Source organism: Notothenia rossii (assembly GCF_949606895.1).
Source record: "Notothenia rossii genome assembly, chromosome: 3".
NCBI classification, from domain to species: domain Eukaryota; kingdom Metazoa; phylum Chordata; class Actinopteri; order Perciformes; family Nototheniidae; genus Notothenia; species Notothenia rossii.
In genome coordinates this window covers 457,636-475,135 of record NC_136901.1, presented here as the reverse complement: position 1 = coordinate 475,135, position 17,500 = coordinate 457,636, and the positions used below count along the sequence as shown (strand labels likewise).

Sequence of the window (17,500 nt, the reverse complement as noted above, 5' to 3'; positions counted from 1 at the left end):
TGTGTGTGTGTGTGTGTGTGTGTGTGTGTGTGTGTGTGTGTGTGTGTGTGTGTGTGTGTGTGTGTGTGTGTGTGTGTGTGTGTGTGTGTGTGCACGTGTGCGCGCTGCATGTTATATAATACGTTGATATTGCTCTCATGTATTGATGTTTAATGTTTTCTTATCTGCTGCTAACCTGATCCTTAATTCTTTTTATTTAACTTTATCATTTTGTTTATTTTACTTGTATTCATTGTTATTTACATGTTTTTATTTATGCCCTGTTTTCCTTATAGTTTTTATTTTGAGACTTTTGTTTATTTATGTTAATGTGAATTTTTATTTATTTGAACGTTTGATGTATTTTAATATTTTGTATTTCTTCTTCTTCTCCTCGTTCTCCTGCTGCTCTTTGTTGTTTCTTCTTCGTTGGTGTTCAGGAGGACAGTGAGCGTTACTCTCGTCCTTCACGGAGACACGCCTCGGTCCGTACCTCTTCTTCTTCTCTGTCTGTAGTTTATTAACCTCCTCCCTCCTCTTCTTCTCTGTTTGTAGTTCCTGTCTATAGTTCTGTAGTTTTTAACCTGTTCTCTGTATGTAGTTCCGTTCTGTAGCTTTTAGCCTCCTCCGATTTCTTCTCTGTCTGTAGTTCTGTAGTTTTAACCTGTGACTTCCTGTTTGTAATTCCGTTCTGTAGTTTTTACATGCGACTTCCTGTCTGTAGTTTAACCTGTGACTTCCTGTTTGTAATTCCGTTCTGTAGTTTTTACATGCGACTTCCTGTCTGTAGTTCTGTAGTTTTTACCTGTGACTTCCTGTCTGTAGTTCTGTAGTTTAACCTGTGACTTCCTGTCTGTAGTTCTGTAGTTTAACCTGTGACTTCCTGTCTTTAGTTCTGTAGTTTAACCTGTGACTTCCTTTCTGTAGTTCTGTAGTTTCACCTGTGACTTCCTGTCTGTAGTTGAACCTGTGACTTCCTGTCTGTAGTTCTGTAGTTTTACCTGTGACTTCTTGTCTTTGGTTCTGTAGTTTAACCTGTGACTTCCTGTGTGCAGTTCTGTAGTTTTACCTTTGACTTCCTGTCTTTAGTTCTGTAGTTTAACATGTGACTTCCTGTCTCTAGTTCTGTAGTTTTACCTGTGACTTCCTGTCTGTAGTTCTGTAGTTTTACCTGTGACTTCCTGTCTGTAGATCTGTAGTTTAACCTGTGACTTCCTGTCTGTAGTTTAACCGGTGACTTCCTGACTGTAGTTTTACCTGTGACTTCCTGTCTGTAGTTCTGTAGTTTTACCTGTGACTTGCTGTCTGTAGTTCTGTAGTTGAACCTGTGACTTCCTGTCTCTAGTTCTGTAGTTGAACCTGTGACATCCTGTCTGTAGTTCTGTAGTTTTACCTGCGACTTCCTGTCTGTAGTTTAACCTGTGACTTCCTGTCTGTAGTTCTGTAGTTGAACCTGTGACTTCCTGTCTCTAGTTCTGTAGTTGAACCTGTGACTTCCTGTCTCTAGTTCTTTAGTTGAACCTGTGACATCCTGTCTGTAGTTCTGTAGTTTTACCTGCGACTTCCTGTCTGTAGTTGAACCTGTGACTTCCTGTCTGTAGTTCTGTAGTTTTACCTGTGACTTCCTGTGTGTAGTTCTGTAGTTGAACCTGTGATTTCCTGTCTGTAGTTTAATTTGTGACTTCCTGTCTGTAGTTCGGTAGTTTTACCTGCGACTTCCTGTCTGTAGTTTAACCTGTGACTTCCTGTCTGTAGTTCTGTAGTTTTACCTGCGACTTCCTGTCTGTAGTTTAACCTGTGACTTCCTTTCTGTAGTTCTGTAGTTTTACCTGTGACTTCCTGTGTGTAGTTCTGTAGTTGAACCTGTGACATCCTGTCTGTAGTTTTACCTGTGACTTCCTGTAGTCTGTAGTTGTACCTGTGACATCCTGTCTGTAGTTCCGTAGTTTAACCTGTAACTTCCTGTCTGTAGTTCTGTAGTTTTACCTGTGACTTCCTGTCTGTAGTTTAATTTGTAACTTCCTGTCTGTAGTTCTGTAGTTTTACGTGTGACTTCCTGTCTGTAGTTCTGTAGTTGAACCTGTGACTTCCTGTCTGTAGTTTTACCTGTGACTTCCTGTCTGTAGTTCTTTAGTTGACCCTGTGACTTCCTGTCTGTAGTTTTACCTGCGACTTCCTGTCTGTAGTTTTACCTGTGACTTCCTGTCTGTAGTTTTACCTGTGACTTCCTGTCTGTAGTTTTACCTGTGACTTCCTGTCTGTAGTTTTACCTGTGACTTCCTGTGTGCAGATGTCTGATGACGAGGAGAAGATGTCGGTCGGGAGTCGAGGCAGCCTCCGGGTGAGACGCTCTTATTCTGAAAATACAACTACAACACGTCATTTAGACACAAAGGTCCCCTATCATCATCATCATCATCATCCTCTTCCTCTTCATCAATATATCCCAGGTCTCAGATATATCCAGAGCCTGTCTCTGATTGGCTGAAACACCAACCAGATCATTGAGGCATTACCCATAATCCCCTCTGTTTCAGCCCTGTTTCCAAAGTGCTGATTCTCTGTCTGTTACTTTAGATGAAAATAAGGAGCCCCTCCCCACGCCCCTCTGAGAGACATTTGGTTACAAATAACTCAATGGAGCTCTAGGAGGACATTCAGGTGATAAGGGGGGGGGGGGGTTACCTTGGTTGCTGATTGGCTAATGGTTACACAAGACAACACATCGCTATGACATCATAAAGTAGCCAAAATCTGATCAGCTCATTTTCAGACAGGTTTTTATAGAAATGGATCAAAAAGAGAGAGAATCTCAGAGGAGACACATGTTGATGTAGAAGAGACATGAAGAAGAGGGGACACATGTTGATGTAGAAGCGACATGAAGAAGAGGGGACACATGTTGATGTAGAAGAGACATGAAGAAGAGGGGACACATGTTGATGTAGAAGAGACATGAAGAAGAGGGGACACATGTTGATGTAGAAGAGACATGGAGAAGAGGGGACACATGTTGATGTAGAAGAGACATGGAGAAGAGGGGACACATGTTGATGTAGAAGAGACATGGAGAAGAGGGGACACATGTTGATGTAGAAGAGACATGGAGAAGAGGGGACACATGTTGATGTAGAAGAGACATGGAGAAGAGGGGACACATGTTGATGTAGAAGAGACATGAAGAAGAGGGGACACATGTTGATGTAGAAGAGACATGAAGAAGAGGGGACACATGTTGATGTAGAAGAGACATGGAGAAGAGGGGACACATGTTGATGTAGAAGAGACATGGAGAAGAGGGGACACATGTTGATGTAGAAGAGACATGAAGAAGAGGGGACACATGTTGATGTAGAAGAGACATGGAGAAGAGGGGACACATGTTGATGTAGAAGAGCCATGAAGAAGAGGGGACACATGTTGATGTAGAAGAGACATGGAGAAGAGGGGACACATGTTGATGTAGAAGAGACATGAAGAAGAGGGGACACATGTTGATGTAGAAGAGACATGGAGAAGAGGGGACACATGTTGATGTAGAAGAGACATGAAGAAGAGGGGACACATGTTGATGTAGAAGAGACATGGAGAAGAGGGGACACATGTTGATGTAGAAGAGACATGGAGAAGAGGGGACACATGTTGATGTAGAAGAGACATGAAGAAGAGGGGACACATGTTGATGTAGAAGAGACATGGAGAAGAGGGGACACATGTTGATGTAGAAGAGCCATGAAGAAGAGGGGACACATGTTGATGTAGAAGAGACATGAAGAAGAGGGGACACATGTTGATGTAGAAGAGACATGGAGAAGAGACATGGAGAAGAGGGGACACATGTTGATGAAGAAGAGGGGACACATGTTGATGTAGAAGAGACATGGAGAAGAGGGGACACGTGTTGATGTAGAAGAGACATGGAGAAGAGGGGACATGTGTTGATGTAGAAGAGACATGGAGAAGAGGGGACACATGTTGATGTAGAAGAGACATGAAGAAGAGGGGACACATGTTGATGTAGAAGAGACATGAAGAAGAGGGGACACATGTTGATGTAGAAGAGACATGAAGAAGAGGGGACACGTGTTGATGTAGAAGAGACATGAAGAAGAGGGGACACATGTTGATGTAGAATAGACATGGAGAAGAGGGGACACGTGTTGATGTAGAAGAGACATGAAGAAGAGGGGACACATGTTGATGTAGAAGGGACATGGAGAAGAGGGGACATGTGTTGATGTAGAAGAGACATGAAGAAGAGGGGACACATGTTGATGTAGAAGAGACATGAAGAAGAGGGGACACATGTTGATGTAGAAGAGACATGAAGAAGAGGGGACACATGTTGATGTAGAAGAGACATGAAGAAGAGGGGATACATGTTGATGTAGAAGGGACATGGAGAAGAGGGGACACATGTTGATGTAGAAGAGACATGGAGAAGAGGGGACACATGTTGATGTAGAAGGGACATGGAGAAGAGGGGACATGTGTTGATGTAGAAGAGACATGAAGAAGAGGATTTTGCAGAATAGGGGACCTTAAAGGAAAAATACATTTCAGCAAAAAAGTTCTGATGGCTTTTACTTCCTTTCCTGCTTCCTTCCTTCCTCCCTCCTTATTTAATTTCCTCCTTCCTTTCCGCCTTCCTCATTTCCTTTCCTCAGCCCTCAGAGTACAGTGGGGGGTTTCTTGGCTCTGGATCTCGTTGTTCCTCCAGAGCCAGTTCAGCTCGAGCCAGTCCTGTGGTGAGTCTCTGGTTCTCTGTCTCTGGTTCTCTGTCTCTCTGTTTCTGGTTCTCTATCTCTGGTTCTGGTTCTCTGTCTCTGGTTCTCAGTCTCTGATCTGTCTCTGGTTCTCTGGTTCTCTGTCTCTGGTTCTCTGGTTCTCTGGTTCTCTGGTTCTCTGGTTCTCTGGTTCTCTGGTTCTCTGTCTCTGGTTCTCTGGTTCTCTGGTTCTCTGGTTCTCTGGTTCTCTGGTTCTCTGTCTCTGGCTATCTGTCTCTGGTTCTCTGGTTCTCTGGTTCTCTGTCTCTGGTTATCTGTCTCTGGTTCTCTGTCTCTGATCTGTCTCTGGTTCTCTGGTTCTCTGGTTCTCTGTCTCTGGTTATCTGTCTCTGGTTCTCTGTCTCTGATCTGTCTCTGGTTCTCTGTACTGGTTCTCTGGTTCTCTGTCTCTGGTTCTCTGTCTCTGATCTGTCTCTGGTTCTCTGTCTCTGGTTCTCTGGTTCTCTGGTTCTCTGTCTCTGGTTCTCTGGTTCTGGTTCTCTGTCTTTGATCTGTCTCTGGTTATCAGTCTATGGTTCTCTGTCTCTGGTTCTCTGTCTCTGATCTGTCTCTGGTTGTCTGTCTCTGGTTGTCTGTCTCTGGTTCTCTGCTTCTGGTTTTCTGTCTCTGGTTCTGGTTGTCTGTCTCTGGTTGTCTGTCTCTGGTTCTCTGTCTCTGGTTCTGGCTCTCTGTCTGTGGTTCTTTGTCTCTGATCAGTCTCTGGTTCTCTGTCTCTGGTTCTCTGTCTCTGATCTGTCTCTGGTTGTCTGTCTCTGGTTGTCTGTCTCTGGTTCTCTGCTTCTGGTTTTCTGTCTCTGGTTCTGGTTGTCTGTCTCTGGTTGTCTATCTCTGGTTCTCTGTCTCTGGTTCTGGCTCTATGTCTCTGGTTCTCTGTCTCTGATCTGTCTCTGGTTGTCTGTCTCTGGTTGTCTGTCTCTGGTTTTCTGCTTCTGGTTTTCTGTCTCTGGTTCTGGTTGTCTGTCTCTGGTTGTCTGTCTCTGGTTCTCTGTCTCTGGTTCTGGCTCTCTGTCTGTGGTTCTTTGTCTCTGATCTGTCTCTGGTTCTCTGTCTCTGGTTCTGGCTCTCTGTCTGTGGTTCTTTGTCTCTGATCTGTCTCTGGTTCTCTGTCTTTGGTTCTGGCTCTCATTCTGTGGTTCTGGTTCTCTGGTTCTTGATATACTGACCCTGTAATAATGTGTTCAGGTGGAGGAGAGGCCGGACAGAGACCTCCTGGACAAGGTGAGTGTCTCTTTATGGGTTAGTGTTATTAATGAGTGACAGTAACAGTAACAGTGAGTTTGTCCCCTCAGGGCTCCCGTACGGCCTCCACCCTATCAGCAGCCACGCTGGCCTCTCTGGGCGGAGCCTCGTCTCGCAGAGGAAGCTGTGACACCTCCGTCTCCGTGGAAACAGAGGCCTCCATCAGGGACATCAAGGTCAACACCATATACATCAATAATAATAACAATCATAATGTTGTTGTTTAGGACTCCCTGCAGGAGGTCGAGGAGCGCTACAGTCATCATAGTGTTCTATTTCGTATATGGCTTCGCCCTCTAAGGCTATCGCTATTGGGTAATCCCCTGCGCACCCGCGAAGCACTGAAACACTTGTAGTCCACGCCCACCACTTTTCGCGGGTGCAGACGGTCAGGAGTGACCCGATCTGGCCATGCTTCCCAGCCATCAGGAGGTTCCAGGAGGGGCGGCGAACCCGAGGACCCTGAAGGCTCCGGTGGCTACATTGGTTCCCCTCACCAAGGTGGAGGGGTTCACAGATGCTGGTTTTCCAGCCGCCCCTTCTCCGGAGCCGAGCCTGACGGCGTTTTTTGGGGCAAGACAGGCCAACATAATCGCCGGAAGGCGCCCTACGTTAAGCTCCCCCAGAGACAGGGTCTCCCGGCGGCGAGTCAAAGGGGAGTGAGGCTCCCCCGCTCCGGCTCTGCTCCGCGAGAGCCTCCGAGGAAGCAGAGCCGGTTCTGACGTTCTGGGGGTTGTGAGTAAAATAAAGTGTGTTCATCTTCCAACTTTTTGTACTGAGTCATAAATAGCAAGTCTTTCTCACATATCCCCCACTCTGTGTAAGCCTGCTGGTTTTAACCTATCGGTTAATAACCTGCAGAGCTCGCGGTATCCCTCCGTCCGAGATACGCCTCCTACACACGGTCACAATAAACCTGTGAGCGCTGTTATAACGCCTCGTGTGGACAGCATGCACAGACCTCCACTCATCCCCTGAGCGGGTACGCGCCTCATGATGAGGGCCGGAGTGAAACGCAGCGGGTGGAGGCCCCCTGGCTTGGCTCGTTGCCATGACGACCACAGAACATGTCGAGCATGTGCGCCCGCTCTCAGTGTTTCTCAGAGTGGCAGCGCGTGTGTCTGATGGACAGATGGATGAGCAGGCTGATCAGCAGAGGATACGTCCTGCAGTTCGCCTCTCCCCCCCCCCCCCCCCCACAGTTCAATGGGATACAGGAAACACTCCTGTCCTCCCAGAAGCTATGTCTTGCGCTCCAATCCGAGCTGCTGGAACTCCTGTTGAAAGAGGATACTTCCAGGGTTCCTCAAAGGGAGGAAAATCAGGGGTTTTCACTCCCGTTATTTTTCTAATCCCGAAAAAGACTGGGGGAGTGAGACATCCTGGATCTGTCAGTATTCCACATGCTGACGATCAAACAGGTGCTGGAATGTTTTCATCAGGACGACTGGTTCACTTCCACCTGAAGGATGCATACTTCCACCTGAAGGATGCATACTTCCACCTGAAGGATGCATACTTCCACCCATCATCCCGAAACACAGGAAATCCCTGCGTTTTCCATTCAGGGAATATCAGACCAGACAATCGTCTGCCGTTCGGATATTTCCTGGCTCCTCGCTTTTGTGTGTCGAAGGCTGGAGCCACTCGACAGAGGAGGGATGAGAGTGTGTTTCCTCTGGACGACCTGCTATCTGCTGGCTCGCTCCAGAGGGGAAGTCGCTTTCCAGACGGTACATCTCATATCTCATCTGTCAAAGCCTGGGTTTCATAATGAATTGGATTCGACCCCCGTGCGTCAGAGGTAAATGTGCTGGAGCTGTTCTCTGGTTGGGAAGTATTCCAGCACTTTGCCCCGTTGCTTTACGATCAGACATGTTCCGCGCAGCCTACCTGAATCTCCAGGGAGGAGTACGATCTGCCAGCTTCTGAACGCAGCCAGGCGGCTGCTGTTCTGGGCGCGCTCACACGTTGCTCTCATCAGAGCAACGTGTATAATAATAATAATAATAAATGGGATTTATATCGCGCTTTTCTAGACCCAAAGACGCTTTACATTACGAGTAAGGTCGACAAACAAAACAAGAACAAGAACAAAAACAAAACAAAAACAGAAAAGCAGTCAGGAGGATGTTGGTTCAGAGGGGGGAGGGGCGGGTTTAAGGATAAGCAGAGTTGAAGAGGTGGGTTTTGAGATGGGACTGGAACAGGGTGAGGAACTCAGACTCAGGGAGGTCTTGGGGGAGGGAGTTCCAGAGCTTCGGGGCTGCCACAGAGAAGGCTCTGTCCCCGAAGCTCCGGAGTTTGGCCTTGGGGATTGAGAGCAAACCGGCTGAGGTGGATCTGAGGGACCGGGGTGGTTGGTAGAGGATGAGGAGGTCAGTGAGGTAGGGGGGGAGGGGGCAGATGGTGGAGGGCTTTATAGGTGAGGACCAGGAGTTTGTAATGGATGCGGTGTGAGACGGGAAGCCAGTGGAGTTCTTTGAGGACCGGGGTGATGTGATGCCATGATTTGGTGTGGGTGAGGAGTCTGGCGGCTGCGTTCTGGACACGCTGGAGTCTGTTGAGGGAGGTGGAGCTGATGCCGAAGAGGAGTGAGTTGCAATAGTCAAGGCGGGAGGAGATGAAGGCGTGAAAGAGTCGCTCAGCTGCGGGGCGGGTGAGAGAGGGACGGAGTTTGCCGATATTGCGGATGTGGAAAAATGAGGTTTTTACAACTTGGCGGATGTTATTCGGATATTCCCGGAGAATTGAACCGAGGGGCTCGCAGAGCACAGCAGCGTGTTATGGAGGAGTACGGAGACTCAGACCTGTGTCACGCGCACTAAGCAAAGCCCCATTTGAGCCTTTAGACCAGGTTCCCCTTAAACTGGTGTCAGACAAAGTAGTATTACTTTAGGCTCTATCAGCTAAAGGGTGAGTGATGTGTCTGCTCTCTCTGGGGCTCCGTCAGGCCTCCGGATCCAAGGAGATGCAGCTCAGCTGTTTGACGCCCTAACCCGGCTTCATGCCAAAGGTCATCACAGGAGAGTGATCACCTTGGGGGGCTTCTCCCCCTCTCCTCACAGGTCGGAGGAAGAAGTTCTCAGCCGCCTGTTTGTGCACTATAGAGAGCGCTCGATCGGGCAGCCTCTGTCTGCACAGCGGCTTCACACTGGCTGTGTGAGGCTGTGTCACAGGCATATGTCTCCTCTGGGGTGGAGCCCCCGGAGAACATCAGAGCGCTCTCCACCAGAGGAAGGTCCTCCTCCACGGCTTGGCACGGAGGAACGTCAGTGGAAGACATTTGCACTGCTGCATCTTGGTCTTCCCCCTGTTCATTGATTCAATGGTATTTAAGGGATGTCTCCCGTTCCTCTCTGACACACCCTGTACGGAGTGTCCTGTCAGAGTGAGAGACGTCAGGGATCCAGCTGTGCTCTCCTGTCTGCACGCAGAGAGCTGCTGTTCCCCCTCTTTTTGTCACTGGGCAAAGTGTGACCTTCGTCTCTACTTCTCTCAGCGGCAGGTATGTATTGTTCCCAGCCTTCGTCCCTCATGGAGAATATTCATGTTATGCTATATTCCAGGGACGGTGATGCTCCATTACGCATGGCGCAACAGGCATGGGGTGTTATTGAGCAGGTGTGTCTGTGCTTCTAGTGCCGGGCGGACCCAGTGGGGCGCAGACTACATCATGCTTCGCCCTTAACCCAATAGCGATAGCCTTAGAGGGCGAAGCCATATACGAGAGAGAACTGAGGTTACCTACTGTAACCCCAGTTCTATGAGTATTGGCCCTCTAAGGGCGGGGCCCCACTGGCTCCACTGGCTCCACTGGCTCCTCTAAGGGCGGGGCCCCACTGGCTCCTCTAAGGGCGGGGCCCCCCTGGCTCTAAGGGCGGGGCCCCCCTGGCTCTAAGGGCGGGGCCCCCCTGGCTCCTCTAAGGGCGGGGCCCCACTGGCTCCTCTAAGGGCGGGGCCCCCCTGGCTCTAAGGGCGGGGCCCCCCTGGCTCCTCTAAGGGCGGGGCCCCCCTGGCTCCTCTAAGGGCGGGGCCCCCCTGGCTCCACTAAGGGCGGGGCCCCCCTGGCTCCTCTAAGGGCGGGGCCCCCCTGGCTCCACTAAGGGCGGGGCCCCCCTGGCTCCACTAAGGGCGGGGCCCCCCTGGCTCTAAGGGCGGGGCCCCCCTGGCTCCTCTAAGGGCGGGGCCCCCCTGGCTCCACTAAGGGCGGGCCCCCCCTGGCTCCACTAAGGGCGGGCCCCCCCTGGCTCCACTAAGGGCGGGCCCCCCCTGGCTCCACTAAGGGCGGGGTCCCCCTGGCACTAAGGGCGGGGCCCCCCTGGCTCCACTAAGGGCGGGGCCCCCCTGGCTCCACTAAGGGCGGGGCCCCCCTGGCTCCTCTAAGGGCGGGGCCCCCCTGGCTCCACTAAGGGCGGGCCCCCCCTGGCTCCACTAAGGGCGGGGCCCCCCTGGCTCCACTAAGGGCGGGGCCCCCCTGGCTCCACTAAGGGCGGGGCCCCCCTGGCTCCTCTAAGGGCGGGGCCCCCCTGGCTCCACTAAGGGCGGGCCCCCCCTGGCTCCACTAAGGGCGGGGCCCCCCTGGCTCCACTAAGGGCGGGGCCCCCCTGGCTCCACTAAGGGCGGGGCCCCCCTGGCTCTAAGGGCGGGGCCCCCCTGGCTCCACGAATAGAATACAGTCATCATAATGTTGTTGTTGTTGTTGTTGTTGTGTAGGAGTCCCTGCAGGAGGTGGAGGAGCGCTACAGGAAGGCCATGGTCTCCAACGCTCAGCTCCACAACCTGAAAACCTCCATGATGTTCCAGGTGGAGAATCTGAAGGAGGAGCTGAGCGACATGGAGGAGGAGCTGTGGGAGGAGAGGAGGAGGAGACAGGACAACAACAAGGTGTTGTTATTGTTGTTGTTAATGAGGAGGAGCTGTGGGAGGAGAGGAGGAGGAGGAGACAGTTGTTGTTGTTGTTGTTGTTGTTTATCTCCGTGTTGTGTTCAGGAGCTGGAGAGGCAGCGGCAGGCTGTCTCTGTTCTTCAGTTCCAGTTCAGAGAGAGAGAGGAGACTCTGAGACGCTCCGAGGCGCTGCTGACGGTCAGTGTACTCACCGTCTGTCTATCACACATCACACAGAGCTACCTGCTGCCCCCGGGCCGTGGCACTGTAACCTCTGGCCCCCCCCCCCATTGTAACCTCTGCCCCCCCCCCCCCCCATTGTAACCAATGGGGGGGGGGTAACCCTTCTTTTATTTGAAGATAGTTTTTTGCCCGGCGTTTGGCCGGTTACCGCTGGTATTAAAAACATTTAGGCGAATGGTTAGGTGGCGCGATAGTCTGTAGTGAAGGAGCACGCTCCCGGGAGCCTGCTCCCGCTGCGCTCCGCAGCAAACAGCTGTTTGCTTTCACCCAACAACGACAACCGACTCACTGAACGCTCTGTTGTAGCGTTGATAAACTAAACAATTTACTAAATTGCTAGTCAAAATACCAATACCAGAGGACCATTATTAGCAATATTTGTAGTGGCCCGAGCGGGCAAGTGGAAAGCACGTTATGCTGCCCGGGGGGTCTAAATAGTGCTTCCGGGCCAGCGGGCCATTTATAATGTCGAGCCCTGGTATATATCATATATAACATCATGTTCAGATAGAGACTCGGCTCTTCTCACTTCCTGTGTCTTTACTACCTGAGTAAATAACCCGATTTTACTAACATTCACTATCTCTTTACCTTCTTCCTCCTCCTCCTCTTCCTCCTCCTCCTCCTCCTCCTCCTCCTCCTCCTCCTCACAGGAGGTGTCAGAGTTGCGTTTGAGGAGCAGCTCTGACAGTAAGGAGGTTTCTGACCTGCAGGAGGTGCTTCAGTGGAAAGACCAGAAGATATCGGTACGTGTTTAAAACACCACAGAAGAAGAAAACAGTTTATTTAAATCTTATCCGACATAAAAAGAAAAAGATCCTCAGATTCTAAACTTTCCGACAGTACTTGAACCAGGGCTCGAGCTGAAGGACGTCCCGTCCTCCAGGGGCCGAACAAAATAGTGTTGGGGTAGATACAAAATAATTTTGGGACGAGAGTTAAAATAAAAATACCCTGCTAACTCTACTACGAACGGCGATGAAAATGAAACTGACTGCACGTTTTGTGTAGCACACAGTTATTAAACCTCCTTGTCAACATAAACACACACGCACAAAACATTCAGCAACCTGACACACACACACACACACACACACACACACACACACACACACACACACACAGCTGTGCCCGCAAATTCCTGGTCCGCAAATTCGCGGGTCTAGCTATGTACTGACTGAGTGTGTATTTCGCGTGTTGAGTGATGTACAAGGACACTGGCATCCAGTGGAGGAATTCTGAATTTTTTTCACCGTTACTTCACGAAATGTTACATCACGAAAACGCACAGCAGACCCAGACCCTGGAGCGCCGGCCTCTTTATCTACTTACTCCTCTTCATCCCCTAGGGTAATAACGCTGAGATGAGAACCCTCCATCGTTTAGTCCTTAGCAATATGCTGCGCCTCTCCCCATGTAGGGATGGGTACGGGGCCCCACGTAGGGATGGGTACCTCTCCCCATGTAGGGATGGGTACGGGGCCCCACGTAGGGATGGGTACAGGGCCCCACGTAGGGATGGGTACAGGGCCCCACGTAGGGATGGGTACAGGGCCCCACGTAGGGATGGGTACAGGGCCCCACGTAGAGATGGGTCCAGGGCCCCACGTAGAGATGGGTCCAGGGCCCCACGTAGGGATGGGTACAGGGCCCCACGTAGGGATGGGTACAGTGCCCCACGTAGGGATGGGTACAGGGCCCCACGTAGTGATGGGTACAGGGCCCCACGTAGAGATGGGTACAGGGCCCCACGTAGAGATGGGTACAGGGCCCCACGTAGGGATGGGTACAGGGCCCCACGTAGAGATGGGTACAGGGCCCCACGTAGGGATGGGTACAGTGCCCCACGTAGGGATGGGTACAGGGCCCCACGTAGGGATGGGTACAGGGCCCCACGTAGGGATGGGTACAGGGCCCCACGTAGGGATGGGTACAGGGCCCCACGTAGGGATGGGTACAGGGCCCCACGTAGAGATGGGTACAGGGCCCCACGTAGGGATGGGTACAGGGCCCCACGTAGGGATGGGTACAGGGCCCCACGTAGGGATGGGTACAGGGCCCCACGTAGAGATGGGTACAGGGCCCCACGTAGAGATGGGTACAGTGCCCCACGTAGGGATGGGTACAGTGCCCCACGTAGGGATGGGTACAGGGCCCCACGTAGGGATGGGTACAGGGCCCCACGTAGGGATGGGTACAGGGCCCCACGTAGGGATGGGTACAGTGCCCCACGTAGGGATGGGTACAGGGCCCCACGTAGAGATGGGTACAGGGCCCCACGTAGGGATGGGTACAGGGCCCCACGTAGGGATGGGTACAGGGCCCCACGTAGGGATGGGTACAGGGCCCCACGTAGGGATGGGTACGGGGCCCCACGTAGGGATGGGTACAGTGCCCCACGTAGGGATGGGTACAGTGCCCCACGTAGGGATGGGTACAGTGCCCAGGTATTTAACAGGCCCCGGGCCGGAATTATTAAAGACAGTGGTAACGTTAAGCTCCGACGTTATCAGACTTTTTATCGGTACTGGAGACATTTAAAAAGGATATGTTGTTTGTATTATTGTTACATAAATATTATATTGCAGTTTTAGTTTATCCAACTCCGTTTCTAATATGCAATAAGACTACAAAATACGTCGATTATGTATTTTCGATCTTATTTCCGATCTTTCTAATCCAGACGAGATCTCTCTCTCCCGTCTGTGTGCGAGGGGGCGGGGCAGTTTGTAAAGGTCTCGTGACTGTGCTACAGACTGTCCTCCTGGTTAGTGGTTACTCCGTCTTCTGTCTTCAGGACAGAGTGTTGGAATTGTTTTGTTAATTGGATGGGACTTGATTGGATTCAATATTAGAGTAACTTTCTCGTTTGTGTGTTTTAAAAATATATATATTTGGCCTTTGCTTCTGTGTTTGACTGATTTACTCAAATAAAAAGGTTGATGAGTTATCATCTAATTTGTATGATTTATTTATGTTAAAGGTCACTTTGAATGATTTTAACTAATGATAATGTAGAAAAACTAATATTTTAATTTCGGGACGGTTCCAGGAGGATGGTGAACATTTTTTGTCGAGAGCCCTGCCTTGAACGCATCATGTGAGACAAACGCTTCCATCAGGAAAAATACACAAATCTGACTTCAAATAATGCTATTTTGTAAAAGCAGTAGCTATGATGCAGGGCTTTTATTTTGAAGGGATATCATTTAAAGTCTCCATCTCTATAACTTCCTGTTTAACTTTCCTGTCCTGACTTATTAACGTCTCTTTATTAACATGAACTAATATTTCTGTTTCCTCTGTTTATCTCCTGACTGCATGACTCTTCCTCCTCCTCCTCCTCCTCCTCCTCCTCCTCCTCCTCCTCCTCCTCTTCCTCTCTCAGGCGTTAGAAAGACAGATAGAAATCTCCGATATCGTTCGTATTGAACGCGACCACCTCAGAGACGAAGTAGTCCGACAGCGAGATTTACTAAAGGTGATGTCACTGTGGGATGTCAGAGAGCCGGCCTCTGATTGGCTGCAGCTAACTGACTGACTGATGATTTCCTCCCCAACAGGAACACGGAGTGGTCGTCTCTCCGGAGCTCCCAATCAATGGGGAGACGGGACAGGAGGATGATGTCATCGCAGATTCTGCCTCCCGATTGGCTGAGGAGCCGTCACATGGCGGCAGAGAGAGCATGCTGGGTAAAAACCAATGAAACCGTGTTATTTGAATGTTCCCTAACCCATGCATGCCTCTGAACCCTTTGATTCCACGATGGTTTATAATCCAGCATCGTCCAGATGAGTTTTATATCTTCTGGAATCAAGACCTCTCGTCGGTCCGGGCTAATTCCCGACATATTTTCCCTTTAAGTGTCCGTCTCTAACCCTCTGCTCTGCTTGGTCCTCCAATGTCTTCTTCATGGTGTTTCAGGGAGAGATCGAGAACCAGGAGAAAGAAACGACACAACGTCCAACCGGAGACAGATTAACAACCGCTCCCGGTCTCTGGACAGCGTCCTTAGGAAGGGTTTTGATGAAGAGGACGGAGACAGAACTGAGGAAACAAAGACTGAGAAGATTCAGGACGGAGATCTGGTGTTAGGAAAGGCCCGATGTGTTGAAGAAGAGTCTACCTTTGAAAGCAGAACCGAACCCTCAAACCGAGACATCCTTATGCTGGAAATGGAGCGCTCCTTTGACCATGAAATCTGCAAATGTATCCAAAGTTATGTGGGAGGAAGTCAGGTGTCTGTTAGCATAGCTTCAACTGAAGAAGTTGACATATCCTCAACAGGTTCGATCCTCACAACCGTTCAGCAGAAACAAAAACAACCCGTGATGGGGTACCCATCTTCAGACCGGGAATTTGCTCCAAACCATTCGTCTGTTGTCGATCGTGTTCCCCGGCCGAAAAAGAACGATGAGAACAAGTACCAGGATGTAAGATGTTCAGAACAGGAAGGAGAACCTTATAGAGAAGAGTTTGGTTCAGAAGAGTGTAAAATAAAAGAGTTCTGTACTCTGACATCTGTGGACCGGTGCAGAGAAAATGAATGGGCTGAAACTGGAGGTGACCGACCACATTTAGAAGATACTGAAGTTCTCACAGATCTTATAGCAGGAGAAGAGTTGGGATTAACTTCTCTAAGTCCTGTTCACAAAAGACAACATTCAGGGAGTTTGGGAAGTACCCCCAACAAACAAAAAGCCCTTAAGGGGGATTTAATGTGCTCTGGTGTGTCCATAGATCAAGGATTTGAAAGTCACCTTTCAGATCTTGATGCGTTTCCACCAGCAGAGGAGGCGAACGCTGGGGGGAAGTCTGGTACACCTGAGAAACCAGAAGACAGGGGGGTTAATGAAGAAGGTAAAGAAGCTCAAGACAAGTCCTCTGAGAGTCCGAAGTCTTCCTCCCAGATATGGAGGGACTGGAGCTGTCTGGAGAACATGATCCACAGCATGCTGAGCTCTTTCCTTGAGCAAAATCCCGGCTTTGCAGCTGAAATCTCCAGGATTTTCCCAGAAGTCCCAGAGTCTCTCGACAGGTGGATTTCAGATTTTGAAGAGACAGTGAAGATCATCGCGGAAAACTTGTCAGAGCAGCTCGAGGTGATGGAGCAAGAACCAACCGGAGGAAGTGAAACAAAAGAAGGTGCTGCTGGACTCGCAAGGGTTTTGAAAGACTGCAGAGGGTTGGAGGGTCCTCCTGAAGCTCCTGATGTCTCTGTGGACTCAAAGAAGGTCTGTAAAGATGACCAGGAACATCCTGACCAAGATTCCCCTCGGAACACCTCAGGAAGTAAAGTCAGCGCTTCTTCTTTCACACCGGACGTCTCAGAGTCCTGTCCAGACGTCACACCTCTGAGGATCTCTGTAGTCCACGCTGAGGAGGTGAACCACAGCTGGTCCGAGGAGTCCGTCTTCATCGAGTTGTTCTTCAGCGAATCGGAGGAAGTCGTGGAGGCTAAGAAGCCCAAGGCGTTCTCCTCTGGATCTGTGAACTCCTTCAGGAGGTTCTTAGAGATCACAGCTGAGGAGATCAAAGTGATGGTGCTGCCGGAGCTGCTGCTGATGAGCCTGCAGGACGGGAGGATAGAGGAACTGAACAAGATGATAAACACAGAGTCCGAGGAAGACCAGGAGGATCAGGAGAACCAGGAGGATCAGGAGGATCAGGAGAACCAGGAGAATCAGGAGGATCAGGAGAACCAGGAGGACCAGGAGAACCAGGAGGACCAGAAGAACCAGGGGGACCAGGAGAACCAGGGGGACGGAGGCCTGGACAGCTGTGAGGAGGTGGACGAGGAGAGGATGATGATGAGGATGTTGTAGAAGGAGTTGGTCCGGTGTCGGGAAGGATTCAACAAACTAAAAATAAAGTTCTGTCGTTATTTGAATAAAGTTGAATTAGCCGGGAGTTCAGAGGGAAATGTTTTATTGAAGAAATGTAATCCTGGTTTTGCACAATTTGGGGGAAAATGGATAATTTTTGTTTTGTCATAATGGACCGTTGACCCTGTTCTTTCTGTAACCGATCATTTCCACACAACTACAGCTTATTGAGATGTTTGCTGCTACTCCTCACTGGTGTTCAGGGAGAACTCGGCGACTATCCCGTCCCTCTGTGGTTATTTGATTAACTATTGAGAAATGGTTGTGGTTGGGGGATGAAAAAGGTGAACTAAGATGCGTTTAGTTAACTTTCCTGACTTGAAACCGGTTGACCACGATGATAACACCATAATGCCCTGAACTCTGCGGTCTGTTTTTATTCACGAGTCGTCAGGTGTGCTAAAGTTCTTAATGGCATTTCTTAAACTCTTTCAATAAAGAATCAGGTAATCTCTTCATGGCTCGTCTAAAAACTCTTT

General features: G+C 50.0%; 1 protein-coding gene across 1 annotated transcript in view; it reads left to right on the top strand.

The window, feature by feature from the left end:
• The window catches only part of LOC307034582 (uncharacterized protein), a 39,628-nt gene that overhangs the window by 8,178 nt on the left and 13,950 nt on the right, over positions 1-17,500 (top strand). The window contains exons 6-16 of the mRNA XM_079673414.1: positions 420-464; positions 2,270-2,320; positions 4,647-4,727; positions 5,949-5,984; positions 6,056-6,181; positions 10,722-10,892; positions 10,998-11,090; positions 11,789-11,881; positions 14,524-14,616; positions 14,699-14,828; positions 15,061-16,957. Coding sequence (XP_079529540.1) covers positions 420-464; positions 2,270-2,320; positions 4,647-4,727; positions 5,949-5,984; positions 6,056-6,181; positions 10,722-10,892; positions 10,998-11,090; positions 11,789-11,881; positions 14,524-14,616; positions 14,699-14,828; positions 15,061-16,957 — 2,816 coding nt within the window. The remainder of the gene's footprint in view (positions 1-419; positions 465-2,269; positions 2,321-4,646; positions 4,728-5,948; positions 5,985-6,055; positions 6,182-10,721; positions 10,893-10,997; positions 11,091-11,788; positions 11,882-14,523; positions 14,617-14,698; positions 14,829-15,060; positions 16,958-17,500) is intronic.